The 24932-nt window shown below is 35.0% G+C and overlaps 1 protein-coding gene across 1 annotated transcript; it reads left to right on the forward strand.

The window, feature by feature from the left end:
• Positions 1 to 2683: 2683 nt before the first annotated feature.
• LOC149804315 (A disintegrin and metalloproteinase with thrombospondin motifs 18-like) lies at positions 2684 to 22310 on the forward strand. Its single transcript, XM_089932504.1, has 4 exons — positions 2684 to 2813; positions 16944 to 17054; positions 17327 to 17368; positions 22189 to 22310. The coding sequence occupies exons 1-3, from the start codon at positions 2712 to 2714 to the stop codon at positions 17366 to 17368; spliced, it is 255 nt and encodes an 84-aa protein (XP_089788630.1). The 5' UTR covers positions 2684 to 2711; the 3' UTR covers positions 22189 to 22310.
• The last annotated feature ends 2622 nt before the right edge of the window (positions 22311 to 24932 follow it).

Genomic DNA, 24932 nt, shown 5'->3' on the forward strand with positions numbered 1-24932 from the left:
ATTTAAAAAATCAAGAGATTAAATGTGGGGTTTGATGATGCAGGAATACAACATCGACATTAGTTACATCATGCGATAATATAGTCACATCATGAGATAAGATAGTCACATCATGAGATAAGATAGTCACATCATGAGATAAAATAGTCGCATTGCAGATGCATTTTCACGTAACTGAACTGTATCGCTTTGTTGGCCTTTATATATATATATATATATATATATATATATATATATATATATATATATATATATATATATATATATATATATATATATATATATATATATATATATTAGTGTGTGTGCTTGTGTGTGTGTGTGCGTGTGTTGAAACTTTATCTCATTGATTGAATTTTCCAGTGGCTACCATTTGATCTCTGCACAGCCCAGTAAAATATATTTCAATATCGTGTCAGCCGAAATAGGATCAAATTAGTCGCCATCAAGTCCTGCACCAACCCTAATCATATATGAGTTTGCATGTTATATCCAACCAGGTCATACGTTATGGAGTGCTTGTAAATTTTCTCCATATTTTTACTTCGTTGTCTTTGCCGAAAGCTTCTCAAACGTTCTTCCAGTGCTTGCTCTGTTCCGCTTCTGTAGCTTTGTACATTATTTCGTTGTAAGAGTATATTAGGGAGAAATCAATTCTCTAACTTATTTGCTCATTGCCACATTTATTATCTCTGGTGACGTATCCACTGCACATTTCAATGTCTATATGGCAAGGTTCACACGCTGATTTCTCAGTTCACTTCGGTGATTTGATTTCTTCTTGCACAATATCAGAGGGCAACTTTTCAAACTTTACAACGTATATTTCGCCAGCTTCACGAAGCTCCATTTTGAATTTGATCCATAAGACGATTAACTTATCAATAGACTCTTGATAATAAAATTCAGTTTCTATGTTAGTGTGATACGTCATAAATCCTTTCAAACTATGATACATATTAATTTGTGAGACTTTCGTAATATATATATATATATATATATATATATATATATATATATATATATATATATATATATATATATATATATATATATATATATATATATATATATATATATATATATACAGAGAGAGAGAGACAGAGACAGACAGAGACAGAGAGACACACAGAGAGAGATATTGTCACAGAATAAGGCAAGAAATAACTTGGCTTTGCCTTAGAACGATTTTACCATCTTTCGTTGTACATGCGTACAACGTTACCTAGGGTGAATAATTGTTTGTCCAGGTAAGCAACTGTACTAGCATGTATCTCGTCGAAAATTACTTGCGAGGATAGACATTAAAATCACGATATGCACGGGTATTTTACCATGACTATTACTCACTCTCCTATGGATTTAAGGTAGATTCCATTTATAACCGACACTGGTTGTTTTGCATCTTGTCGAGGAGTGAACGTTCTCCATTATGTTCTCCAGCCATAGGGCAGTTCAGGGCTATTGATGGTTGTGTAGAGCTGTCTGAAGTTATTCAGGGCAGTTTAGGGCTGTCGGTACCGGCTTAGGGCTGGCTGTCGCTGTTTAGTGCTGCGTGCTGTCTAAAAGCATGTGTATACGTGTGTCTGTACACGTGGTGGAGCCACGAATGTAGACATAGCCAATACAAGGGTGATGTATGCTGTCTGTACTTATGTGTATACGTTTGTCTGTACATGTGGTAGATCCGTGAAGGGTGTGAGCGGCCGATAAAAGTGTGGGCCAACCCAAGGACTCGGTGAAACTGCGTGGTTCATGAGTTATGAATCATACGACTGTACAAGTGTCAAGAGGCATATGTTTGTTCCAATTGATGTTTCAAATGAGTACATTTTCAACTGCACGAGATTATTTTGAATTTTATTTATATTATAGGAGAGTATGTGAAATCTCGCTTACATTGCACAATATAGGAGAGTATGTGAATCTCACTTACAGTGCACAATATTATTTGAAACATATTTGAATTCCTTAATATTATTTGAATCTTATTCGTATTCCACACGTGATATTATTTGAATTTCTCTTACATTGCATAATATTATTTGAAACATATTTGGATTCCTTGAGATTATTTGAATCGCACTTTCCATGCATAAGATTACATGCATCATATTTTCGTTTTTCAATTTGCGAATGTTTGTGTAACGTGATTGGATCAATCGTATGTTGAGAGCATGAGAGAATCATTGTATCTATAATATATATATATACATTTCTATTAATTCCTTTTATAAATTTCCATCGTCCATCACATTGTGTTTTGCATTATTCATTTAATCCAAAACCCACTCGTTTTCTATTCTGATATATATATATATATATATATATATATATATATATATATATATATATATATATATATATATATATATATATATATATATATATATATGTGTGTGTGTGCGTAAAACTGACATGTGTATGCATGGATGTCTTGACATGGATATACGTATTAGTAAGTATTTACGCACGTTTGTAGCTATATCACTTTGAAAGGTCCATTTACGTGTTTCAGAACGTGCTTGACTTTATTTACTTATTTGGTGTATGCTATATCGAGGGTGAGAAACTGACATGTATATGCATGGATATATAGATATGGATAGACGTATTAGTAAGTATTTACGCATGTTTGTAGCTATATCACTTTAAAAGGTCCATTTATGTATTTCAGAACGTGCTTGACCAATGTAGGTGCTTTCTATAACATGAAGGAATGGACACAGTTTATGAAGAAACTGCCAGGACAGTTATATTCTCCCGATGTGCAGTGTGAGTTCATAAATGGACACGGATCCTTATTCTGTGGGGTATGTTCATTCTGTTTTCTTGTGCGTGAGCTTATTCCGATCTCTGTGAAAGAGTATGCAGTATTATAAGCGAAATGTTTTCATTCTTTACATTTATAGTTCAGTCAATACTCTACTTCAATATAGTTGATTACAAACAGAGCGCAATGAACGACGCGTGAACGGTGTGTGTGTGTGTGTGTGTGTCTTTCTTGCTCTCTGCCTTTATATATATAGAGAGAGTTATAGTTATACGTATGTATGTTTGTATCAGCACGAGTTTCACTCTAATAAATACAAATTAAATAGGATAGTTAGGTTTAAAAATGAACATCATTGAAATATGTGATAAACCCTTCCAATCATAAATAAAAATTTACTTCAGAGAAACGATGAACAGGTAAAGCTATTTTTAATATAATGAAAATGAATTACATGATTTTCACAAAATAATTTAATCAGTTTATTCAACGGCATCTGTCTTGGACGTATGCCAGTTGTAATTCGAGACATTTGGGGAACAAATTATAATGATATAATCGCGTGTAGTTTAGCATTGAGAGACACATGGAGGGCAGATGATAATTATATAGGCCACACATTTAACATGGGAATGGTTTAATTAGGACAAAAGTGTTTATAGTGACAAACCTGTTTTAGTGGAGAAAAAGAAGCATTGTTCCGAGTGGCAGACCCCAATTGGTTCAGTTTATCTTGTAGGTTTAACGCCATTTTTCAGTACACGATAGCCTATACACGTGTGTTTAGTATAAAAGGGAAATTCCCCATAACAATCATCGACCCAATGGAAGCTACTGGCAAACGTTCTCCAATACCCACGTTGGCAGACACGAGTCCAACCCCTGCGGACAAGGTGAGATGGCAGTGATTGTTAAAGGCCAGCGCTGTAGACCAGTCAGCCACTCCGTCCCCTAACCTCAATTACTGTTACATAGTAACATTGTTAGAGCAGACCTCAATATTCACCACCTTAGTTACTTACGGGAAATAATATTTTCAGTTTGTCAGGTTTAATATGATGATATGGACAAACGTGTTTATGGGACCAAAACTGCATATGGAGACAAATGTTTTGATGGGGACAAAAGTGTTTATAGGAACTACGGAACATAAAATGGTAATTTTGTAATTGTTATAGGTCATTTCCAACTAAAAAAAATTAATGGGACGTTCGAAAACTGTAATCCTAATATTTTAGATTCAATTCAACACCCATTTGGAGTATCATCCAACTCCAGTTTTGTATTACAATCAAACACATGCCTTACAATCCAACAACTGCTTTTCCATTAAAATCCAGCACACCCCATAAACAATCCACGCTCACTATTTTATTAGAATCTAAACACATAACATATAGAATCCAGCCCTCACGCTTAGATTACTATCTAAACACACCAAATTATACATTTCAACTAGCACCCGCTTTTTCATTACAATCCAAAGGTATGAGTCCGCTTTAAATTTGAAAGAGAAATAAGAGTCAAAAGTGAATGACTTCAAAAAGTCGAATGCATGATGATGTACGAGAATTACATATGAGATTAGCTATCTACTCTCTGACAATCCAAATACACAATCCAAAATGCATTGTGTAGTCTCTAAGTACTTACTCCTTCTCTCAGAAGAAAATGGGATATCAGTTACTATGAAATAGCTATACTACATATAAAACCTTTTGGGGGCCCCTCGTGGTCTAAAGCACTCACCGTTAGGGATCACTGCCATCTTACCTGTCTGCGTGGGTTCGAGTCTCGGATTCGGCCAATATGGGTGTGTGAAAAGCTTGCCAGCAGCTTCTCGTGTGCCGGAGGTTCTATCCGGGGTTTTCCTGGGTTCTTCCTCCGCCATTAATACAGGCCGCCATGTATATCCTATATTGTGCTGAAAAATAGTGTTAAACCCTACAACAACAACAACAACCACCAACCTTTTGTATTTTATCCAAAATCAACTTATTATATACTATTTGCTACTAATTGCTTTTATACTGCTCAGTATGATGTTAGAGTGATCAAGACCCCACTCCTTATAAACCAACGAAATGGGAAAATGTTTTACACGTATTATGCTTATATGCACACAAATCTACTATTACATACGGCTGGTAGGATGTAAGAGAAGGTGAGTGGAGTCGCAAAGAATTATAGTTTTGACTTGGAACATTCACAAGACTCTCCGTGCATCATTTTTTCTTTCTGTTAGGAGACAAACACTTCCAGTTATATGGATGTTCTCTTTTGTTTCTGTTTGTTCATGTGAACATGTTTGTGAGAACCGAAGTGATGTTTACGTCTATTAATGTTTCACCCTTCCTCTGGCGAAGAAGATGAAGTAATCTCTGGCAGGAAGCATATAGCGAATTTGAAAAGGTATCTGAGCGACTCAAAACACGCTTTTAAGTTTGAACTAATTAATTTTTGTCTGCCCTCAAGAAAGCTACTTTAAGAATTTGTAGATTAAGACATTTTAAAGAAATTAATTGTCTTCCGTCAATGTGCCATTTTTAAGGCAATCAATCCTCTAGTGCCCATCAGTTTCATAATGATTGCTACTGTACGAAAAGCCGATTTTAACGTGTCCTAAACCATGTCCTCGTTGTCGAGTGATCCATTTGTTCATAGGATACATTGGTTATAACTCACTTTTCGAAAATGTAGTTTCACTGTGAATTTTACTTTGAAGAATAAATTGTTTATACTTAGATCGTGTAACTCTCAAAATACAGTTTTACAGGCAGGAAAATAGTGAGGGTGATCACATTGCATCTTCTTCGTAAGCAGCAATGGCAGGATCCACTTGGAAAGGAACGACTCCGGGTAATGGAGTGACTATGGTTTTTAATTGGTTGTACTCCACGCCATCTAACATCACATTCAGTCCTAAGTTCACTCATATAGGATCACAACATACTTGTTGATGATGTCTTTTGAACGCTATTTCTGTGTTTCCACTCAAAATGGAAACCCTTTTGGAAGAAATAAATGAGTGCATAGCGTTTTATCATCCTGCAATATTGATAACTAGTCGTTGAGGAGCTACTTTATGGTACACGATCAGTTCAATTCTCGTAGAAAATAGTGGCAATCCTTAGGACAAGATGTTGTGCAATAAATTGAAATCATGATGGAATTCTCATCGAATAGATGTACATTTGAGGGCGGCTTTCGATGTTGTTGTTTGTTGTTTTTGTTGGTGTGTCGGAAAAACCAGGATAATTCTCCTCCAAGTCCTTTTTAACTTGTTTGTTATTAATCTCGAAGGTATATGTGGTTTCATTTCCAGTCTCATTAAGGATTTCCTAGTCAGTGTCGTGATCCAATCGTGCTCGCAGAGGTAATTTAGCAGGCAAACAACATAAAGTTTTGATGTGGAAATTATACATTGCACTGTCACTTTTTAATGCTAAATGAAATTGGTTAGTCCTAATTCGCTTCTTCTGGTTACTGATGAATCAATCGCTGTTAAGACGAATCGTTTTCCAAATGTTCCAAAATAGCGTTCTTGCTGTTTATTTGTTGTTGACCTTGGTTTTGTTGTAGAATATCTCCAGTAGAGAAAAGGACAAACATCCGCAATACAGAAGCCGATTGAAACGTACCACGGTTGTTTTTATCTTTGTTGCTAATTTAAATTGACTATGGCTGCTCCGTGACACAATACACCAGAAAGATTTGGTAGTAAGAAACGATTTTAGTTTTAGGCACGTTTTATCCACACCACACCCATAGTCGTTGTTTTTGTAATTTTTGAAGGGAGAATCTCTGAAAAGGAGACGTAGGAGTAACGTTTAACGACATCATGGTTACTTCACCATGTTAAAATAAATGACTTTGGATGTGGCAATCTAAGAATCAGAACTAAGTGGATATCCTTTCCAACACTTTTTCACTTCTTCGAGTCTGTGCTTGCCTACGTATGTGTTCTTCGATCGTTAATATTTTCTATATCGTACACGTCGTGTTCTGTTTTGGTCGCTTGTTGTAACTTGGGTTTGTAGACAATTAGTTTTAACACATCACCCATCAAGTTTTCCTATGTATACATGCCAAGATCAGGGCAACACACTCCTCTACTGACACGAAACAATTCGGTAGTCCAGTTAGGCAATTTATCCTTGTCAAAGGTGTTTTTTGGTTTCTCCAAAACTTACCCAATCTAAAGGTTTTAATGGTTAACCGTTCTATGTGGCAGTAGGTGGCTTTCCAAACAATCTCTCACGGACCATCACTTCAGTTTTGGGAGTACTTCTTCTGGTAAACAACCAATTATATTATTATATGATTGATTGTTAGCTTTGACGATACTTGGTAACACTGAGAGTGCGTTAATATGTAAAATATTTCCACAGTGGTTATTTAAAAGGTTTTGGAAAACGTTAAATGCACTAGCTATCGTGGTTTTTCTTTTTTGTTTGCTGAAAACATGGATATGTCTTTCTCTAAATTCTTTTTAGAAAAAAGCCTGGCTCAGAAATCCTGTACTTTTGTCATTGTGCAATCGTAGAGGATGATGACAACATTGCTTTAAGCCAGTTTAAAGCTCTAAGCATTTCTTAAACACGAAGGAACTACCAACCTGATTATGAAAAAATTCGGTGACACAAAAGCAAATATTGTACGCTGCGAAATCAGAGATATCAGCTAAATCGGCTTGCCATTGACGATCTAATCGATCCACCTTGGTTTGACTTCTGGAAAATTTTAGTCGCATGAGTTTGTATAACGTGTACGTTGCTTGTTCTTGCAAGCGTCTTCCCAGCTCTGGTACACGCATTATTATAGCAAATGCTAGATAAAGTGTTCGCATGGTTGGTGATTGTTTGAATTGTTCATGAATAAATGAAGCAACAAAAAATACCTTTTTCATGATGTGGTATTTTGGACTGTAATCCATTACGTGTCCGATTGACATTATCGTTAGAGGAGGATGTCTGAACAAGGTTAGTTGATCATTGATTGACGCCTGTCTTCACTTCTTTCTTTTTATTTTCTAACGGCAGAGGTGTAGACGTTATATTTTTATCCAACCATTTCTTGATGCAGATATCAACTTGCACACATTTTCTGGTGGATTTTCAAACTTTTCTTCTCCTTGCTCTGTCATGCCCGTTGTGGTATCTATCTTAGTGACTTCGGGTTGGGTTTTCATGATTGTCTTCAAATCTCTCAGAGATTATTTATCTATTTCGTTCATAGCTTATGGTAAAAGAGTTGCAAATATGACAATAATTGACTGCACCGCTGCGACATTTGTGCTTCTGACACATCGGTTCCATCTGTCAAATATTGTTATTCTTGTTGCAACTGTGACATCTGTGCGATTATTGATTGATATCAGTGAAGAATCTTTTGTTAGTACCGACATTGAAGTTCCATCTATAGTCTGTATATAATTAAAGTGAATTTTCGTCTTTCTAGAAGATTTAAAGTTGCATATATAATGCCTTCCTGAAAAAGGGTGTCCTTTTCGTCTTCTTGGTCTTCCATCTTATCTGATGACGCCTTGTAAGAGAGGTCCCGCAATAAACTTCTCTCACCTTATATGCCTGCCTGAGATTCCATTGCCAGAACGAGGCTAACTGCAGCCAGTGCTGGATTTCACTAGGAATACTGGCAGACAATCAGCGCAGCATTTTATTGTGCCCAGTTGTACGTCAGATTCACGATATGATCCAATACTTCATTTTCATTCAATTCCGAATAATCCTACATTGAAAAGCAATAGATAACTAAGATGAAGACCCACTATTTTAAGTGAGTATAATAAATTAAATTCAGTTTTTGCGCATGCTTAAATGACATTCTGCACCTTAACAATTTTTGTTTCGAAATGTGAAGTACTGCGTTATATTTCCTTGTGTTTGAATTTTGGAACTATCTTTTACCATTATTCTGTATATTAAAGTTTTTCATTTCAAAGACGTGTTCTCTTTTACCGTATTTTCATTTAGTACTAAATATCAGTATTCTGTACAATACTTAAATGTTTCTTCTTAGTATTGTGTGTTGGTTTTTTTATGCAACATATTTTGTTTATTCGCATTGACTTCATTACATAGTCAACTGTGTGTGTTCATAAATTTTACAATGGATGATTACAAGTCATGGACACCAGTAATAAAAAGACTATGCCCCAAGTACAGCCATCAATATTTTATTTGGTCAGTGTGAAAAGACCGAGGAGACCCTTGAAAGAATAAACCCTTACAGTTTCTAAAAACTAATTAACAATATGTCTTTGTTAGATTAAGTGTAAAAATTAAAAAGAAAACATTTATTCAGATGCTTGTAAACATAGAATTCATTACAATAAAAGTCATTGATATCCGAATAAACAAAATTTAATGCAACAGTTGAATAAAACAGTTATCCGAAAAAGACGGTGTACCCAGGTAATTTAATAGAAGCATTATTACATAATAAGTAATTGTAGATACAGTAGACTCCTGAAAAGCAGGAATGAAAGATGTTAGTATTTGGCCAACATTATGATGTGTATAAAAATTTTGTATACATATGTTTGTTTCGTTTAATAGAATGGATAATGTTTACGTGGGACATATCTGTTGATTGACACAGAAACCAAATCATTTAACGAGGCTAAAGAACAATGCTTGCATCAAGATAGGAGAGTTGCAGGATAATCTTCTTCATATATCGGAAGAATGCGAAAGACTGGAAAACTAATTGCAAATATAACGTTTGGATTAAATAAGTTTTCAAGCAAAGATTTTATATTACTATAAAAGCGTATTTCCTCCTTTTACACATTTACTGCATTGCTTACTTGTATTCGGCCATCAGCTCAAATCAAGCAGTGTGCCTACTACAAAAATAATGAAACTGGTAGTGTGGCAGATAGCAAAACATAGTATGATCCTTATAGATGAAGTTTTCATATTTCTTAGTCATAAGCTGATCTTCTTAATCAGGATATTAATATTATTTGTTTCACATGGATTTTGGGCACCAGTAAGCTGTAAAAAAGTCACTTGAGCTAACTTTCTATATTTTGTTCTTGGTGCCATTCCTGTTTGGGTACCATGAGCGTTTGTTCATAAATTAATGCCTGAATGTTTCAGAGCCTTGTATCCATGCACCAGTCATATTGACTGTATCAAGATAAGAACCCAAGAACCTTCGTTTATTGAACTTAACTCCCATTCATTTTATAATTACAAACATGCCCTCGCATTTAAATGTCTTTTGAATATTGGACCTCAGGGAGCAATAACTTTCACAGGTTGCATGTCTGATGTTGTAATATTTCTTGTTGATCTTAATCATCTAGCTAGGATATTCGGATCCTTTCGGCGTCTATAAATTTCTCCTACGCTTGACACCTTTTAATTTGATGGTGTACCATAATGAACTCTGGTTTAGAAGTCTTGCCAGCTCTTCAACCTTCTCCATTTCACGCATAGTCATTTTTAAACCCTCTAATTTTGTAGTTTGCGGATTTGTCAATGCTATTTGAAAATGATTCATCATGTAAATAGAGTGGGACAGTTCCTGAAACGATATATCATCATACATGTTTGTAATACAGTGAATCAGTACCTTGTGTTCGTAGATGAGGACAGAGCCAAGAGGTACCAAACAAAACTGTGTTTCAGCCAATGGAATTGTCACCCTTTTATTGGATGGACCGACTGTGTTCCCAATCCACATTATCCCTACAAATGGGGTTGCATAGTATCGATTTTATCCCTTAAGGTGTCGTATAACCGTTGAAAAAGTCGGTTGTATTAGCATAGTCTCTAAGTGCAATATTTCCACTGCTTTTCCTTAAAGTTTGTCCCTTCTAGGAGCATGCCAGATTTGAGACTGGTGGTGTTTTATCTATATCATCCGGAAGTGGCCTTTTTCACAAGAATTTGTATTTTGTAGGCAGACAGTGTAGACCAACACAAGTACACAGCATCCTTCTAGTCCTATATTTCAGATGGAGAATGCAGATCTTCATGTAGATTCAGATTTTTAAAAAATATTGTGACATGAAATAATTAAAATGTAATGATATGAAATGTCCATTCTCCTGTTAAAAATAAGCTTGAAAATTGTATGCTTCAAACTGCATACACAGACATTATTTAACATATTCGATTAATCACTTTAATCTGATGCGGTGTTTGATTTTTACTCTGAGATCTATAATGCTTGCATGTCACCTCAGATCCGTTATCAACATGTTTCAATGTAATAATTTAAATAATAATAATAATAATAATAATAATAATAATAATAATAATAATAATAATAATAATAATAATAATAAAGCCAAGATGGTCAGTTTGTTGTCTGGTATGGATTTATTTTAGTATACTAATCCACACGATTAATCGATGGTAAAATCCATGGCAACGACGTAAAATGTCCACATTTGTTCGGCAATGCTTATGCAGTTGCTTTTCTTGGATTTCAAGAGTAAGTTTGGTACGAAGTGTAGAATGCTTCTCGGTGTCTTGTGTTGATGCCGTCGCGGTTGTATTAATGAACCTCATTTCAAACAGTTTAAGCATTCTACTCAAAGGAGTGGCCAAATAACTTCTGTAATCTTTCAAATGCACTTGTCTCACGTTCATATAGATCAGTTGGGATCCATTCAAGTGATTGTGGGGCATTCAATGCCTTGTTCTGAATGATATATCAAAGAAATTGTCCATCGTATCCCAAGAAATCGCAAGCCATCCCTGCATCACATCGATGACAGTCCCTCTAACGTTAGCTGTCTTTCCTTTTTATTCCAAGTGCCATAGGTACCAAAATATTGGGAAGAGTTCGTGATTCTCGAAAGGTATTTTCACTTCCTCCTAGAATCTCAATTTGTATACACTTTTCTCAAGCCGATAAGCTTTGCATTAATTTCTAATGTGAACGCCAGTCTCTTGTATACATTCCTAATCAGTCAAGATGAAATCTGCTTCTTCCTTTTTCTTCTTGTTCTGATATTCCTTGACATCTTCTTCTAGTTCATTCTCATATTTGTGTATGTAGCAATGATGTTTAAAGACCACAACTTGGTTACAAAAATGACACCTTCTCTTTCCTGGACAAAAGTGTTATTGCTTATAACAAGATATCCACATAAAAGCTCAATCTGAATAATTCGCATGCGCTATTTTCTTGTTCAACTTCTTCCATACGATGTCGTTTGCAAAACACACGGCTGACATAGGTTCGCTTGCAAGAAGAGCAATGAATTTGATCCATTCCATCTGAGGGTGCTTGGTTTGCAATGATTATGTTGGTCTCGACTGGTAAGTCCTTGGTGGATGTTAAACAAACGTGGCGTCTCTCTCTCTCTCTCTCTCTCTCTCTCTCTCTCTCTCTCTCTCTCTCTCTCTCTCTCTCTCTGCAATGATTATGTTGGTCTCGACTGGTAAGTCCTTGGTCACATTTCTCGTAATAGTATCGAAATGTTCTTGATAATGATGTACGTGAACGCATGTTTAGTCTGGGAAATTGTGTCCTCGAAACGTCAGAGCTCCGCAAACCAATTGAGGATACACTTTCAACGCAAGCTAGGAGCCAACTTTCTTGAAATTTTACATTTCAGAATGCCACATATTATATATATATGCCCGCTATAACAGAAGTTGTTTCTTATCATTATATGGCTATATCCAATTTTCGAATATTCTTCCATCCATGACTTCCCTTCTCTGATTCTCCGATCTGGTCCTTCTCGGCATATGTTCGACACACAAGGATGGCATGGGAGAAGCATATCTGGTCTTGAGAATGGTCAATTTAGATGAAACTACATTTGTACTGTAAAATGTCATCCATCATTAACACTTTCTGCGTCCGCTGCCGTCTGTTGGCGTGAAATATTGGTTATATTAAATGTGGATTTTCCTTCAGTCGTGTTAAACTAGCCATTTGATTGCTGGGCGTGTTGCATTTTATGGACGGCTTTAGACAAGGAGTGTGAATTCTGCCGGTGTAATAAACCCGATCCAGACTGGAGACTTTAAACTGTTATGCTGTATGGAGAGTTTCAAACGATCCTCACTTTTAATGTAGCATTGTCGTGTCGGTGCCTCTAACGAAAAATCCAACAAACATGTACTGAAACCTTCTACTTTTTGGGTATCCATTGGACTTAAACTCTTGTAGGTGTAAGACCTGGTTCTCAATTATCTGCTCCGACTCATTCAAACTTTTTAATTATAGAAAACTACCTATTAATCCTCCTAATGAGACAAATGTCACGTTACCTGCTATATCTCGCAGAATAAAGGACATTGGGATCCGGAATGTCCACAGCGTCAAAGCAAAGGAATGACTGAAGAAAAGAGAGGCAAAGGTAAAGATATATCTTTTCATTGTGAAGTAAAAGGACATTGGTCTTTAAAACTTTATAAGAAAGAATAGAACGACCATCAGCTGAATAAGCGAGAGGAAGAGTAGGAGGAGAGGTCTTCTGAAAAGGAAGAAGAACCAACCCTTGTGAATGAATGCAAGACATTAAGACCACTACAACGAACAGTGGAAGCGTCTTCTTGTCTGGATCTGTTATACAATGAATGACTAATTAAACAAAAACTCACACGTGTAAATATTTACTAAATGGGTAAAAGGATTTTGGATCATGTGCATGGGATGTTCCTGAGATAGGTAGTGTGCATGATAGCATGTCAGTGTTTTCATTCATTATTTTACTCATGTCAGTTTCTTCTAATAGTAATTGTACAATTTTAAACACTACACAAGACGTTTTGGAGGTGTGTATGGGGTGTTTGATATTTTGTTTTGGATAGTAGTCTTGTGTGACTTCATCCCTAGTTTGCCTTCATGCCATTTTCTTCTGATAAAAGTTGTAGTTTTCTCGACAATGCAAAACATGTCATGGATAGTGTGAACTTTGTGGGTGTTGGATAATACTCTTGGGGTGTTCCCTCGTACGTTTGTGTGGTTTAATCCATTACTTTGTCATTCCCATTTTCTGATAGGAGTAGACTTTTATGCAAGACTCAGAACGTTTTATATAATCTAAATGGGTGTTGGATAGTACAGATGGTGTATTGGATGGTCTATTTCTGCGATTTCGGACTTCTCTTACATTATACCCTTTTTTCTAAAAGTAGCTGTTGGTGCTTAGAAGGTACAAATTGAATTTCGGATTGCACGCATTGGGTGCTGGAAATTAGATAACAGATCCTATACATAATTATCGTAGACACCGTTAACTTTCAACTCATTTAAGCCATATACTTTCAACTAAATTTACCCTTTAAAGTTCACGGTGACCCTTAACAATTTAGAATAGTAAACAAAATGAGGGTGCTCCATTGTATATGTGGTGTGTTTGGATAGTAATTAAAATTGGGTCTTGGATTGTATATGTAATGTGCAGGATTATAAGATAATGCTGCTTTGTAAGGGGTGTGTTGTAATCAAAAATGAGAATAGTGACCAAAACCAATGTAATTTTGCAATAGGATCTGAAAATGTTAACGTTATATTTTACACACGTCCTCATAAGTTCATTGTGAAAGAGTCCTATAGTGACTAAAATGTTACCATTACATTTCCCTAGTCTCTTTAAACTTTTTCGTCCCCATATATAATAAGCATTGGTTTCATTGTTGATGATAGCAAACTCGCTAGAGTCTCAGGCTGCAATTTGCAAATCGGATAAGTCGTGCTTGCTAACACAGAAAACAATCCAGAAATATACCAAAACAACGTGTTTTAAAATTAATTACATTATTCTTGATAAACATTTAATGCACTGTGAGACGTCTATTGTAAACATGGAAGTTATTGCAACGAGTGCGGAACTTCAATGATGACTAGCATTCCACAACTGCTCAAAAGAAGAGACAATGAAAGCACCAGACATGCTTTGAAAATGAAGACATGCAACTAAATGTATCAAACAGGAGAGACTGTTATGGTGAGTATTTTCTGCGCTACGTTTTCGGACAAATACCAAAGGGCACGAGACATGTCATTTGTTAATGGTGTAGTAATGTTCCTGAATCATCTTTAAAACCAAACAATGATTGCTCCCAACATGTACAGGAGGAGGGATATATGACATCCAAACAGATAGATTGTTCCTCAGAAGCAACACAAATATTAAACGAAATCTCATGACGAATGAGGCATATAAAATATGAACTTTCAACGTTTTCTTGTCGGTGTAATAGGTGTTATTGATAAGAGTTCATGTCAAAGAATATTAAATTTTCAATGAGGATCCTAACTGAGTTCTATTCGATTTTAGCTGGATCAGTAAAACGCTTTCTTCGAGATCATGGAGTTTAGTGAAGCAAAACTCCAGGTTTCGAGCCAGACATACAGGCCATACCAATTGAGGACAATAACGAGTAAGGCACTTCCCTTTCCTTACAGTTTGCTACAAATCAGACGCAAATATAGGTCTAACTGTTGTCTCATTTGTCAACGTGTTACTGAAATTCTGCATCGTACGATGGGAATGTGTTGTTTCTTCTTAAATCAGCAATATATTGTCTATGCCGTTTATATGTGCCCATTGGTCGGCGTTACAACAAACAGCTTATCAATAGTTTTCCGCAGCAGTCAGTGTCTGCTAAAACTCTGAACGGATCTCGTCCTTTCCTCTGGCAATTGTGTAGTACAGGAGACCTTATGTCATCTGAATCTTTATGTAAATTTAGATTGTGTGCTTCTCCTGTCTGATTTGTGTCATAATTCTAAGAAATAGACAAGATATTTACTTGAACTAGAGTTCACGACATAGCCTTGTTTGAGCTAAATTTGTATTTAACGTTGGAAATCTATTGCGCCGCAGGTCAATGTTACATAGAGAGGATTCATAAATATTTTTTCATGGACAGCACTTCGCATCTCAGCGATGAGATTTTGATGCGTACTCTCGATCCATTACAAAATCAACTGGTGCGTGAGAACCTCAGGTTGGCCTACAGACAATTAACAAATGATTGTATTTCTAGTTGATGTCTAGCGCATATTCTGTTAGCTGCATCAATCTTCTTTATCCAGCTTGTCAAGAGACGCCATTGATTTGTGTTCCGTGTCTGGTAACCCTCTATTGCTTTCGTTAGGCTATCTGAGTTCTATAGAAACGTTGATATTTACATCGATTGTGTGAGGTAATGGTCAAGAATGAATTTGAACTGCTTTTGGGGCATTGAATCGTAGACATCGGCAACGTCTAATCATACAATTTGAAACTGCGCAATAGAATAATGACTTTTCTGATGATATGATGTATGATTCAACGCATCCAGAACATACTTAGCCTTCACCTTTCTTGATTGATGCATCGATATACGTGTTCTAATCATGCACTAGGTCATTCTCACTGCTAAGAAAAAGTAAAGTATATTTTCATCATCACTCAGAAAAAGATATTTCCAATAACTGTCCTTCTCAACAGACAATGGTACCCCCTTTCATCCCTGTCATACGTTAAAATCCCTACAGACAATGGTACCCCCTTTCATCCCTGTCATACGTTAAAATCCCTACAGACAATGATACCCCTTTCATCCCTGTCATACGTTAAAATCCCTACAAACATCTCAGTTGCCAGGGGTACATCTTGTATACCTTTTAGCGGGTCGCATATTGACCTGGGACCAAATCTAGAGTTCCGTATGACAGCGTATGCTTCCTTCTAGGTAGGTTCTTATGTTAGAATGATGGACTGTAACTGTACTAGTAGCAATCCCGAACAATCTATCGGATCATTTTTATTTTGTACGAGAGTCAGAATGTGCCTTTTTAAGGAACATAATTGATGATGACTATTTGACACCTTTTGTCCAGGTTTGTAATGAAGATATGATTAATTTTCACGGTGTGCTTGTAATTAATATACGTGAAAATGTAGATAATATGGGGGGAATATATAGGAAAGAAATTATTATTCTGATGCCATTTTATTTGCATATTCCACATAAACACCTCGAAAACAATCTTTCCTATTCCCAGGGTTACCATCAGCCAAGTGCTGATCAGAGAATAAAGAGATAGAGTGAAAGAAAGTGGATTTAAATTTTCACCATCCGGAATTTATCTAACGTAGTTCATCAGTGTTCCCAATAAATCGACTAATAAGGTAAACGCCTTCATACATCTAGAGTTACTCGTCTTTTTATCGTTTCAGAAAGTGCTTAAGGATATTTGTCGCTTCTTGGAATGCACGAATCCGGTAACGAAAAAATGCGTACCGAAGTTTTATGGCGCAGCTAGAGGAACATATTGTGGCCCAAATATGGTACTATATCTCTCTCTTTCTCCCTCTCTCTCTCTCTCTCTCTCTCTCTCTCAATACGGCTGGCCACCAATGCTGCAACGAGCTCGTTCATCAGATGGAATTTTCTAACAAAAGTACATGTTATATACAATATATTGTCTTGTTGTTTCTAATTAAATGCAATAAATTAGGCGTGTCTACTTCTGTACAAATTATTCTCATTTAGAACCGTACTATGTACAATCTTCATTTCCTTGTTTTCTCTTACAAAATATCTGAAATTTTTATTCCAGTGGTGCATGGAGGGATTGTGCGTTTCCAAAGCCTCGAAATAGGTGAGTACATTTAATTGGTTTGGAGCCACTTAACCATTGTGGTTGGCCTAAAAATGCCAAATCATAAAGATCTGTGTTCGAATCCTATTCCTAACAGACAAACTAGGTCGCGACAGTATATACATGTGCAGTTAAGTGGTTCGGTTTTATAACGTTTTATGTGAAGAAGTTTCTTTAATAGCCAAAGAAACAAACCAGCTCTTATGAATTACTTACAAATTTAATATTACTGTCTGATACAACTCTTATTACGTGAAACTTCAACATTTGCATTCATTTAGAGTGCAATTTCAATTATAGAGATGACAAAATATGAACTTTGCCTTCGTCCAGTTCATTTCGAAGTCGATGTGCCATTATGTTAAAGCAATCGATTTACAAAGCAGGTCGCAATCGCAGTGTGATAAGTACCAAATGAGAAAATGACAGACCGTATTGAAACGAATTCAACTCATTTGCTATTTCCATACACATTTACCTTTCATGAATCTCCGTCACAAATATGTTAATAATATACACAGAAACCTTTATATATTACTCTTTTTACTAACCTATGGTTGTAAACTAAAATACGAAACCAACAAGTATATTTGCCTAGAACAAAAAGTGAAAATTTAAAACAATCTTGCAGCATTTTGAATTCAATATCCTGTAGTTCAAAAAGTTATACCACAAGTAAAAAATATCGATCGGTATTAATTACTTCCAGTTGTGTTCCGACAAAATTCCAGTTTTTAATGTAATAATGTCCCAATAGTATTGACTGTTCCAGTATACTAGTCTTAATGTGTCACAATGAAATAAAACATAATGTCTTTGAATAAATTTATAATAATCTAAAAATAGTATTTTTAAACCAAACAGTCAATGAGTACTTAGTAGTTGCATTGAATAATTTAAATACAAGATTCATCGGTACACAAATCTGAACACAACGGTAACTAAAGATATGAAAAATAATCTTGTTGGTTAGAATCATATATACATCCTCAATTGACCTATTACCTTCGCGGAAAATTACCAGAACTGTAAGAAAATTCGTTTATAGAATATTATTAGGTCATAACCAAGGCTATTTCTTGAACTCAGACCCATACACACAACCGATTTATATTGTTTCTAACAAAAAAAAAGAGCAGTACGCATCTATCCTATGATATTAATCTTGGACAAATTTTAAGTAAACAAAATATACTAAAAATACATAACACATCCCGTCACAAAGATAAATAAAGATTTATGTAATAAAGCTTTACTTTACATATTAGTCAAATATATGTGACGATAATAATTCAATTTAGACAAAAATATTCATTTCCCTGTTATGCGCATAATGTCAGCTTTGTCTTATTCCAGCATCAAACCTCACCTCAGTAATATATGTTTCTTATTCAATTTTGTACATGAAAGTAAGGGAGTTTTCAGCACTTAATGCAATACTCGGAGAAAGATCTCAATTAACATACACTTCGAAATGTTTCACAGCCAATAACAAAGCCAACCATTGCTTCAAGATTGTGTAGTAATTTATCTGGTTCTTGTTTAATTCTTTGAACAAAAATTGCACAAAGAATGGTCAACGCCTATTGTAGTTTAGAAACAATATTCAGCTCCTTACATTTATAGACATTTTGTTTAAGATTTACTGAAATCTGGAACGCAAAAACTGGTGCACCTTTAAGTATGGCTTTCAATTTATCGAAAACATACCGAGATTTTTTATTTGTTGAACAAGTGAACCACCATCTAAAATTCGTATTTAACAACTTGTTCAGGGGTTTAACAGTTATGGAATATTTGAGCAAAATGTCACAGAATATCCTTGCGTACTCAAACATCGCATCAGTTGCTTTTTACTGATGTACTGTAGGAATTCTGAGATAACCTTGGCATTAACTTCTACAAGATTAACTTGATGGAACCCCACAATATGCCCTGAAACTGCAAGACAAGCAGGAAAAGCAGACTTTGACCGAAATTAATTATCAAATTTGCATCACGGTAAAGAATTTCCGAATGGTTTCCAAATTATATTTCCACACGTCGTTTTGCATGATGAAGTCACTGATGTACACATCACATTTATCTAAACATAATGTTACCATTTTCATCAGACGCTTGACTATTGATGGAGAATTTTCCATATTCAAGAGTATCACTGTTTGTCAATAAAGTCCATTTGGGTTTAAATATATCGAAATCTCTTTTGCTTTTCCGTGAATATTTCAAAGGTCAAATTCAGTGACACATTCTGCATTTCTAAATGTGTTAATTTAATCATGGATTTTTTCAATGGAAACGAATCTGTGTAAGAGAAACTGTTTACTTTACTATAGTCAGCACATGTATGGAAAGCATTATCTAGCTACAGCAGAAGAATACAAGTTACATTTACTTGTTTTTGTTCGAAATCATTCTCAAGCAGATACGGAATATATTTTTTCAAAGATCCCTGCTCGAGAAGGGTCATCCTGTAAACATGCAATTTAATATGTGTAGAATCTATAATTCCAGCATCATACTAGATTTTATTTGTTAGTGTTGTAACATATAGAAATAAGAGTGCATATTCACGTAAACACGTTAGTTATTTAATTTTTGTCTTGTCATTGCAGTTATAAGCGTTTCTTTTCCAGATTTTTTAATATTTCTGATATACGAAGATTGGCAAACAAATGTCATTGAGACAGATTGCATGCCATTGCTTAAATGCTTACTTTGCGTGACAGGTAAAATTAAATTGATTAAAACGAGTAAATCGACTTTCCCTCTCAGCATTTTTCTATATCTGTAGCAACGATGTGTACGTTCCTCTATCCAGGAGTATTATTGATTCAATTTAGGTCCATAACTTTCATTTTTATATTATAATGACCATACTTAGGCTGAAGAATATTTTGAGGTATGGACAGGAAAGTCGGGGCACTATCACGAAGCTGAGCCATCCTTTCAAAGTATTGATGTCATAAATTAATTTCATTTTTGACTGAGTCAACAGAATATTAGCTCCTACTACTTCCCAAGTGTTCGACACTTTATATTTAAAATCACATATTTAATGAAAAAGATTAATCATTGAATCTTCATTTGAAGGAATTGTCTCCATTAAAACTTCAATGATTCAAAGTCAGTGTGTCCACAACTAAAACTAAAACCCAATAATTATTGAACATATTTGCTAACAGCAAACAGGAGCAAATGACTACGCTCATTCCATTTTTTCCTGTATCAAATAAACATGACCGAACGTATTCTTCACAAACCTGAGCCTTCGATATCTACTGATTGGGATTTCCTACTATTTGACAAGTGTGCCGATATCTAGAGCATTTACAAACATCAATTTTAATTTTCGGCCAAAGAATGACTATACGTCTTCTCATAAGTCTTATGTACTCCCAAATTACCATCCAAAGGATTTTCCTGTCCTCGACTAAGAATTTCCTGTCAATATGTATTTTGAACAATAATTTGATATCTCCCTTACTACTTGTCACCAGTTTGAACAACAGGTGGTCTTCATTTTCTTATTTTCACATGTGTGGCTTAAGTATCGCTAACAGCCGTTTAAAGACACAGGACATCTTATGGCATTGTTCGTGTTCGGTACAGAGTGATTGTCTTTATTCACTTTGATTAGATTATAGAGTGGGTAGTAAACGGATGATCACTGAGATCAATACTTCTTGACTGATCAAGAAAAAACGATGGACTCAATTATTGAATTCTACAACTAATATGAGTTGCTTGAAGTTATCGTAATCTTCATCAATTTTTATGGCTATAAACAATCCTTTTTTTGCCATGCAAATTCAACATGGGCTTATCCATTTACTTTAAATTCCTAAAACTTTGTCTATATACCTCTGGCACAAATGCATTACCTTTAAAGATGCATTCTTTAATTACCTTGTAATGGGACCTTTGCTGTACTGACGAGAAGTGAGGAACTTATTGATATATTTATTTCATTGTTAAAGGAGTACTAACAAAATAGTTATGTTAGCATGAAAACTTTAATTTTTTAAAGGAGTAATGTTATGCTATGTCTGTCAGTTGTAATTCTTTTAATTCTGTTTCATTTCCCCTTTTTCTGTCTGCATTTGCATTTGCATCTGTCTCTCGGTTCTGCTTCTTCTGTTTAATTTTCTCTTTCTGTGCTTGGATTTCCATCGGTCTTGTTTTAAGGTGGGACATTCTTAGCTCTATTTTCATCTTTGGTCTTTTAGCTGCAATCGTTTAATTTCATATCACAGCCAGTAAACTTACAAATCACACCCACAGCACTTTTATTCAAAGATTTTTTCCAACCAAATATTAGACCCAAAATATTTTACTTCCTTCGTTAAAGAAGCTATCACCTCATAAAGATCATAATGAAAAGACGTTATAAACCTCAGGTGACTTTGTAAAAGCTGGATTGCTACACAAAGTATGTCTCAAATATGGCAGCGTAAAATACAAAATACCAGGTACTCTAATAAAAAACACTAGAAAAACACACACTACAGTTTGCTAAAAAGACCATGATCATGTAAGCACCTCTAATTTATTCTCAGTCATAGAAAAATGTCAAATAAATTACACATGCATTAGTTTACTATAGGTTTGTAATATTGATACCTTTTTCATCTAATATCCTACATGATGCTGGGAAGAAGTGTTCCGTAACTAGTGTACGGAAGTTATATACTATTACTTTCGATTCTTCGCCTGTTTATCTACACATTATTTATCTCATTATCGTTATACTTTATCAGGCTCTCTAACAAAGATAGGTTGTATATTGTTGTTGTAATTTCTTTACATCTCGCCCACAGAATGTGAATTCTCTCAGCTATTAAAGGACAACGACGAACCTAACATGTATTTCTTCCAGAGAGTCCAGGTTTTGCAACAAGAAATCAAAGAGGAAGAACATCAAGTGGTATTTTGAGTTATTCCTGAAGTTGGAAATATTGCAAACCCTTCGGACAGCACCATTAATTTTGAATAAAATCATCTTAACAATTTTTTGGTTAATTTGTTAAAATTATTTATTCATTTTTATGATTTATTTATTATTATTATTTTTTCTTAAAATATTTGGTTAATGTATTGATGTGTTGTGTGTGTGTGTGTGTGTGTGTTATGTGGGTATAAACGCGACTGTAAAGTGTTCATGGATGTGTATTGGTGGCTTGAACAAGAATGACATGTGGTACGGTGTTAATATTAATTCGCATAAACGCAAGACTCGAGTAAGTCCAATGTATGTGTGCAAAATGTCACAGAACAGAAAACGATAACGAGCACCATAGCCCATATTGGCCGAACTGCAAGATGATATACGACCTTTTCATACACATTCGGCTGGTCCCAAACTAGTGTAAACATAGTTATGAATAGAAGATAAATGTCATAATTAATGATTCCGAACAGCCGTTTCGTGAGAACAAATGGAGAAAGACGCGGGCATAATCCTTATGAAACTAAACAATTTTAGACAGCAAACTGAGAAGTTTCTAACAAAAGAAAAACAAATTAACTAGCTTGCTTACTATCAAACGTTTCAGACGGTTAATCATTTCTTATGGACTTTCATTCAACCCACGAAAAATAAATAAACTAAAACATCCACTGATAATTTCAAATTCACAATCTCACTATGCACACGACTTTTAATACTAACTCTATCAATGATCATCGTACGCAACTTTAACAGTTGAAATATATTAATTGTCGTATCCCTGCACGCGAACGTTTATGGACTATATTTTTTTTAAATACCTGAGCTACTCTACCCCATAGCAACATTTCCGAGCTAACACGCATATTTTTTATTAAACAAAATGCACTCTAGTTCTTAGATAAAACTACATTGTGTGCTTTTTGAGAGGGCAAAGCTATGGAGATGTTCCGCAACACAACAATGCTATAAAAGACAATGTGCTACATTGTATAATCAAATTTTTCGCGAAGAAATTTTCATAGTTTACTAAGCAGTTTACAGATGCATGTCTAAACCGTCCTAAATAACATTGCCACAAAACGACATTAGAGCTTCCGTTGCAGAAATGTGGTGCAGTCTTTCACATTCCATTTGGTGAGTACAAAACATTTAAGATCTGTTTTGTGTCGTTGTGTACAAAATAGTAAATCATTCGCTAGTTATTGTTTACAAATCAATGTTGTGTTATTTTATCGAGTTACCTGCGTAACGGGCATTGTCATGATCATTGACTAACAATGATTGTTTACCTTTATAAAAGGAAGTTTGTTACGCTGAAATTGAAGTCACATTTTTTGTTAAGAAAACATAATGACATTTAGTTCAAGTTTCCATTAAACCTAATTTTAAAGCTTGTCTCTCAATGTATTTGTACATTTGAAGACGGTATATATATATATATATATATATATATATATATATATATATATATATATATATATATATATATATATATGTATATAATGAGAATCTATCAAGTAAAACGAAATATACAGCTGAGTTCTCTTGTGTGAGAGTAAATCCACTTTTCTTGATCATATAGAGTTAAGGGAAATGTCTGAAACTGTCAAAACCTTGAATTTGTAGCAAACGTCGGTTACTTTCTGAGCAGGGAAGAAATCTTAGCCACTGTATCTCTTGGTACCACTTTATTTCAAACGTCCAGAGAGTGTGATGGCTTTTCATTTATAGAAAAAAAAATCTGTCTCTTGCAGAATATGGGAAACATTTTAATAGTTCATTCAGATTAAGAAATATCACTGTATCAACAAGACCTAATCGATTTTCAAGCCAAGTAAACGTTGGTTTGTGTACAAAGTATGACGATGTTTTTATCCAGTACAATCACAAAAGTCACAAGACACAGCAAGACAAAATACATCCATGAAGTCAAGATGGCAAGAATAAGAACAACATTTAGTGTCCTGTTTTGCTGGTACCTTGGCTTAAACGATACAAACCTTGGCAGAGGATATTACGAAGCATGTCAAATGTTTCATCCTCGTCAGAACTATCGCGAAAAATGTTTAATGATGAGTCAAAAAGAAAAGTTGTAAGAGTTATGGACTCACATCTCACGAGGTTTGCAAATGGTAAAGACTTGCGTGGTAAAGTACACACATCTGTTGACCTTTCTGTAGACGAAACACATTGGCGCTGTATTGAAAATGAAAGCAGACACTTCTAGTTATTTATCGTCCTGCATTACAGAACACTTTGAATAAAATATCCAATGTAAACTGATGACTTATATTTACCTATGAACAAAAGAAAAATGAAAAGAAAAGAAAACTTGATTCATGGGAGATTCATTAACTTCGGACTCATTATGCATTCACTATGACTATGTGTCCTTGGGTAATTGCTAAAATTCTCTTCCCCCTCAAAACCTGAAAACGTTTTATTCAACGACATCGACACAGACGGCACACATCGACTTATTTAGTAGCCGTCTGCTTTCCCAACGCTCTCGTGTGGAATATTTTGATTCGTATTTATTACCTCTTCTGGATCATGACATCAGTGACAGTATAGAAAAAATATTGTATCTACTAAATTCATTAATGTGAGATT

The sequence above is a fragment of the Sinohyriopsis cumingii genome, chromosome 2 (assembly GCF_028554795.1).
Source record: "Sinohyriopsis cumingii isolate HCF-2022 chromosome 2, ASM2855479v2, whole genome shotgun sequence".
Lineage (NCBI taxonomy): Eukaryota > Metazoa > Mollusca > Bivalvia > Unionida > Unionidae > Sinohyriopsis > Sinohyriopsis cumingii.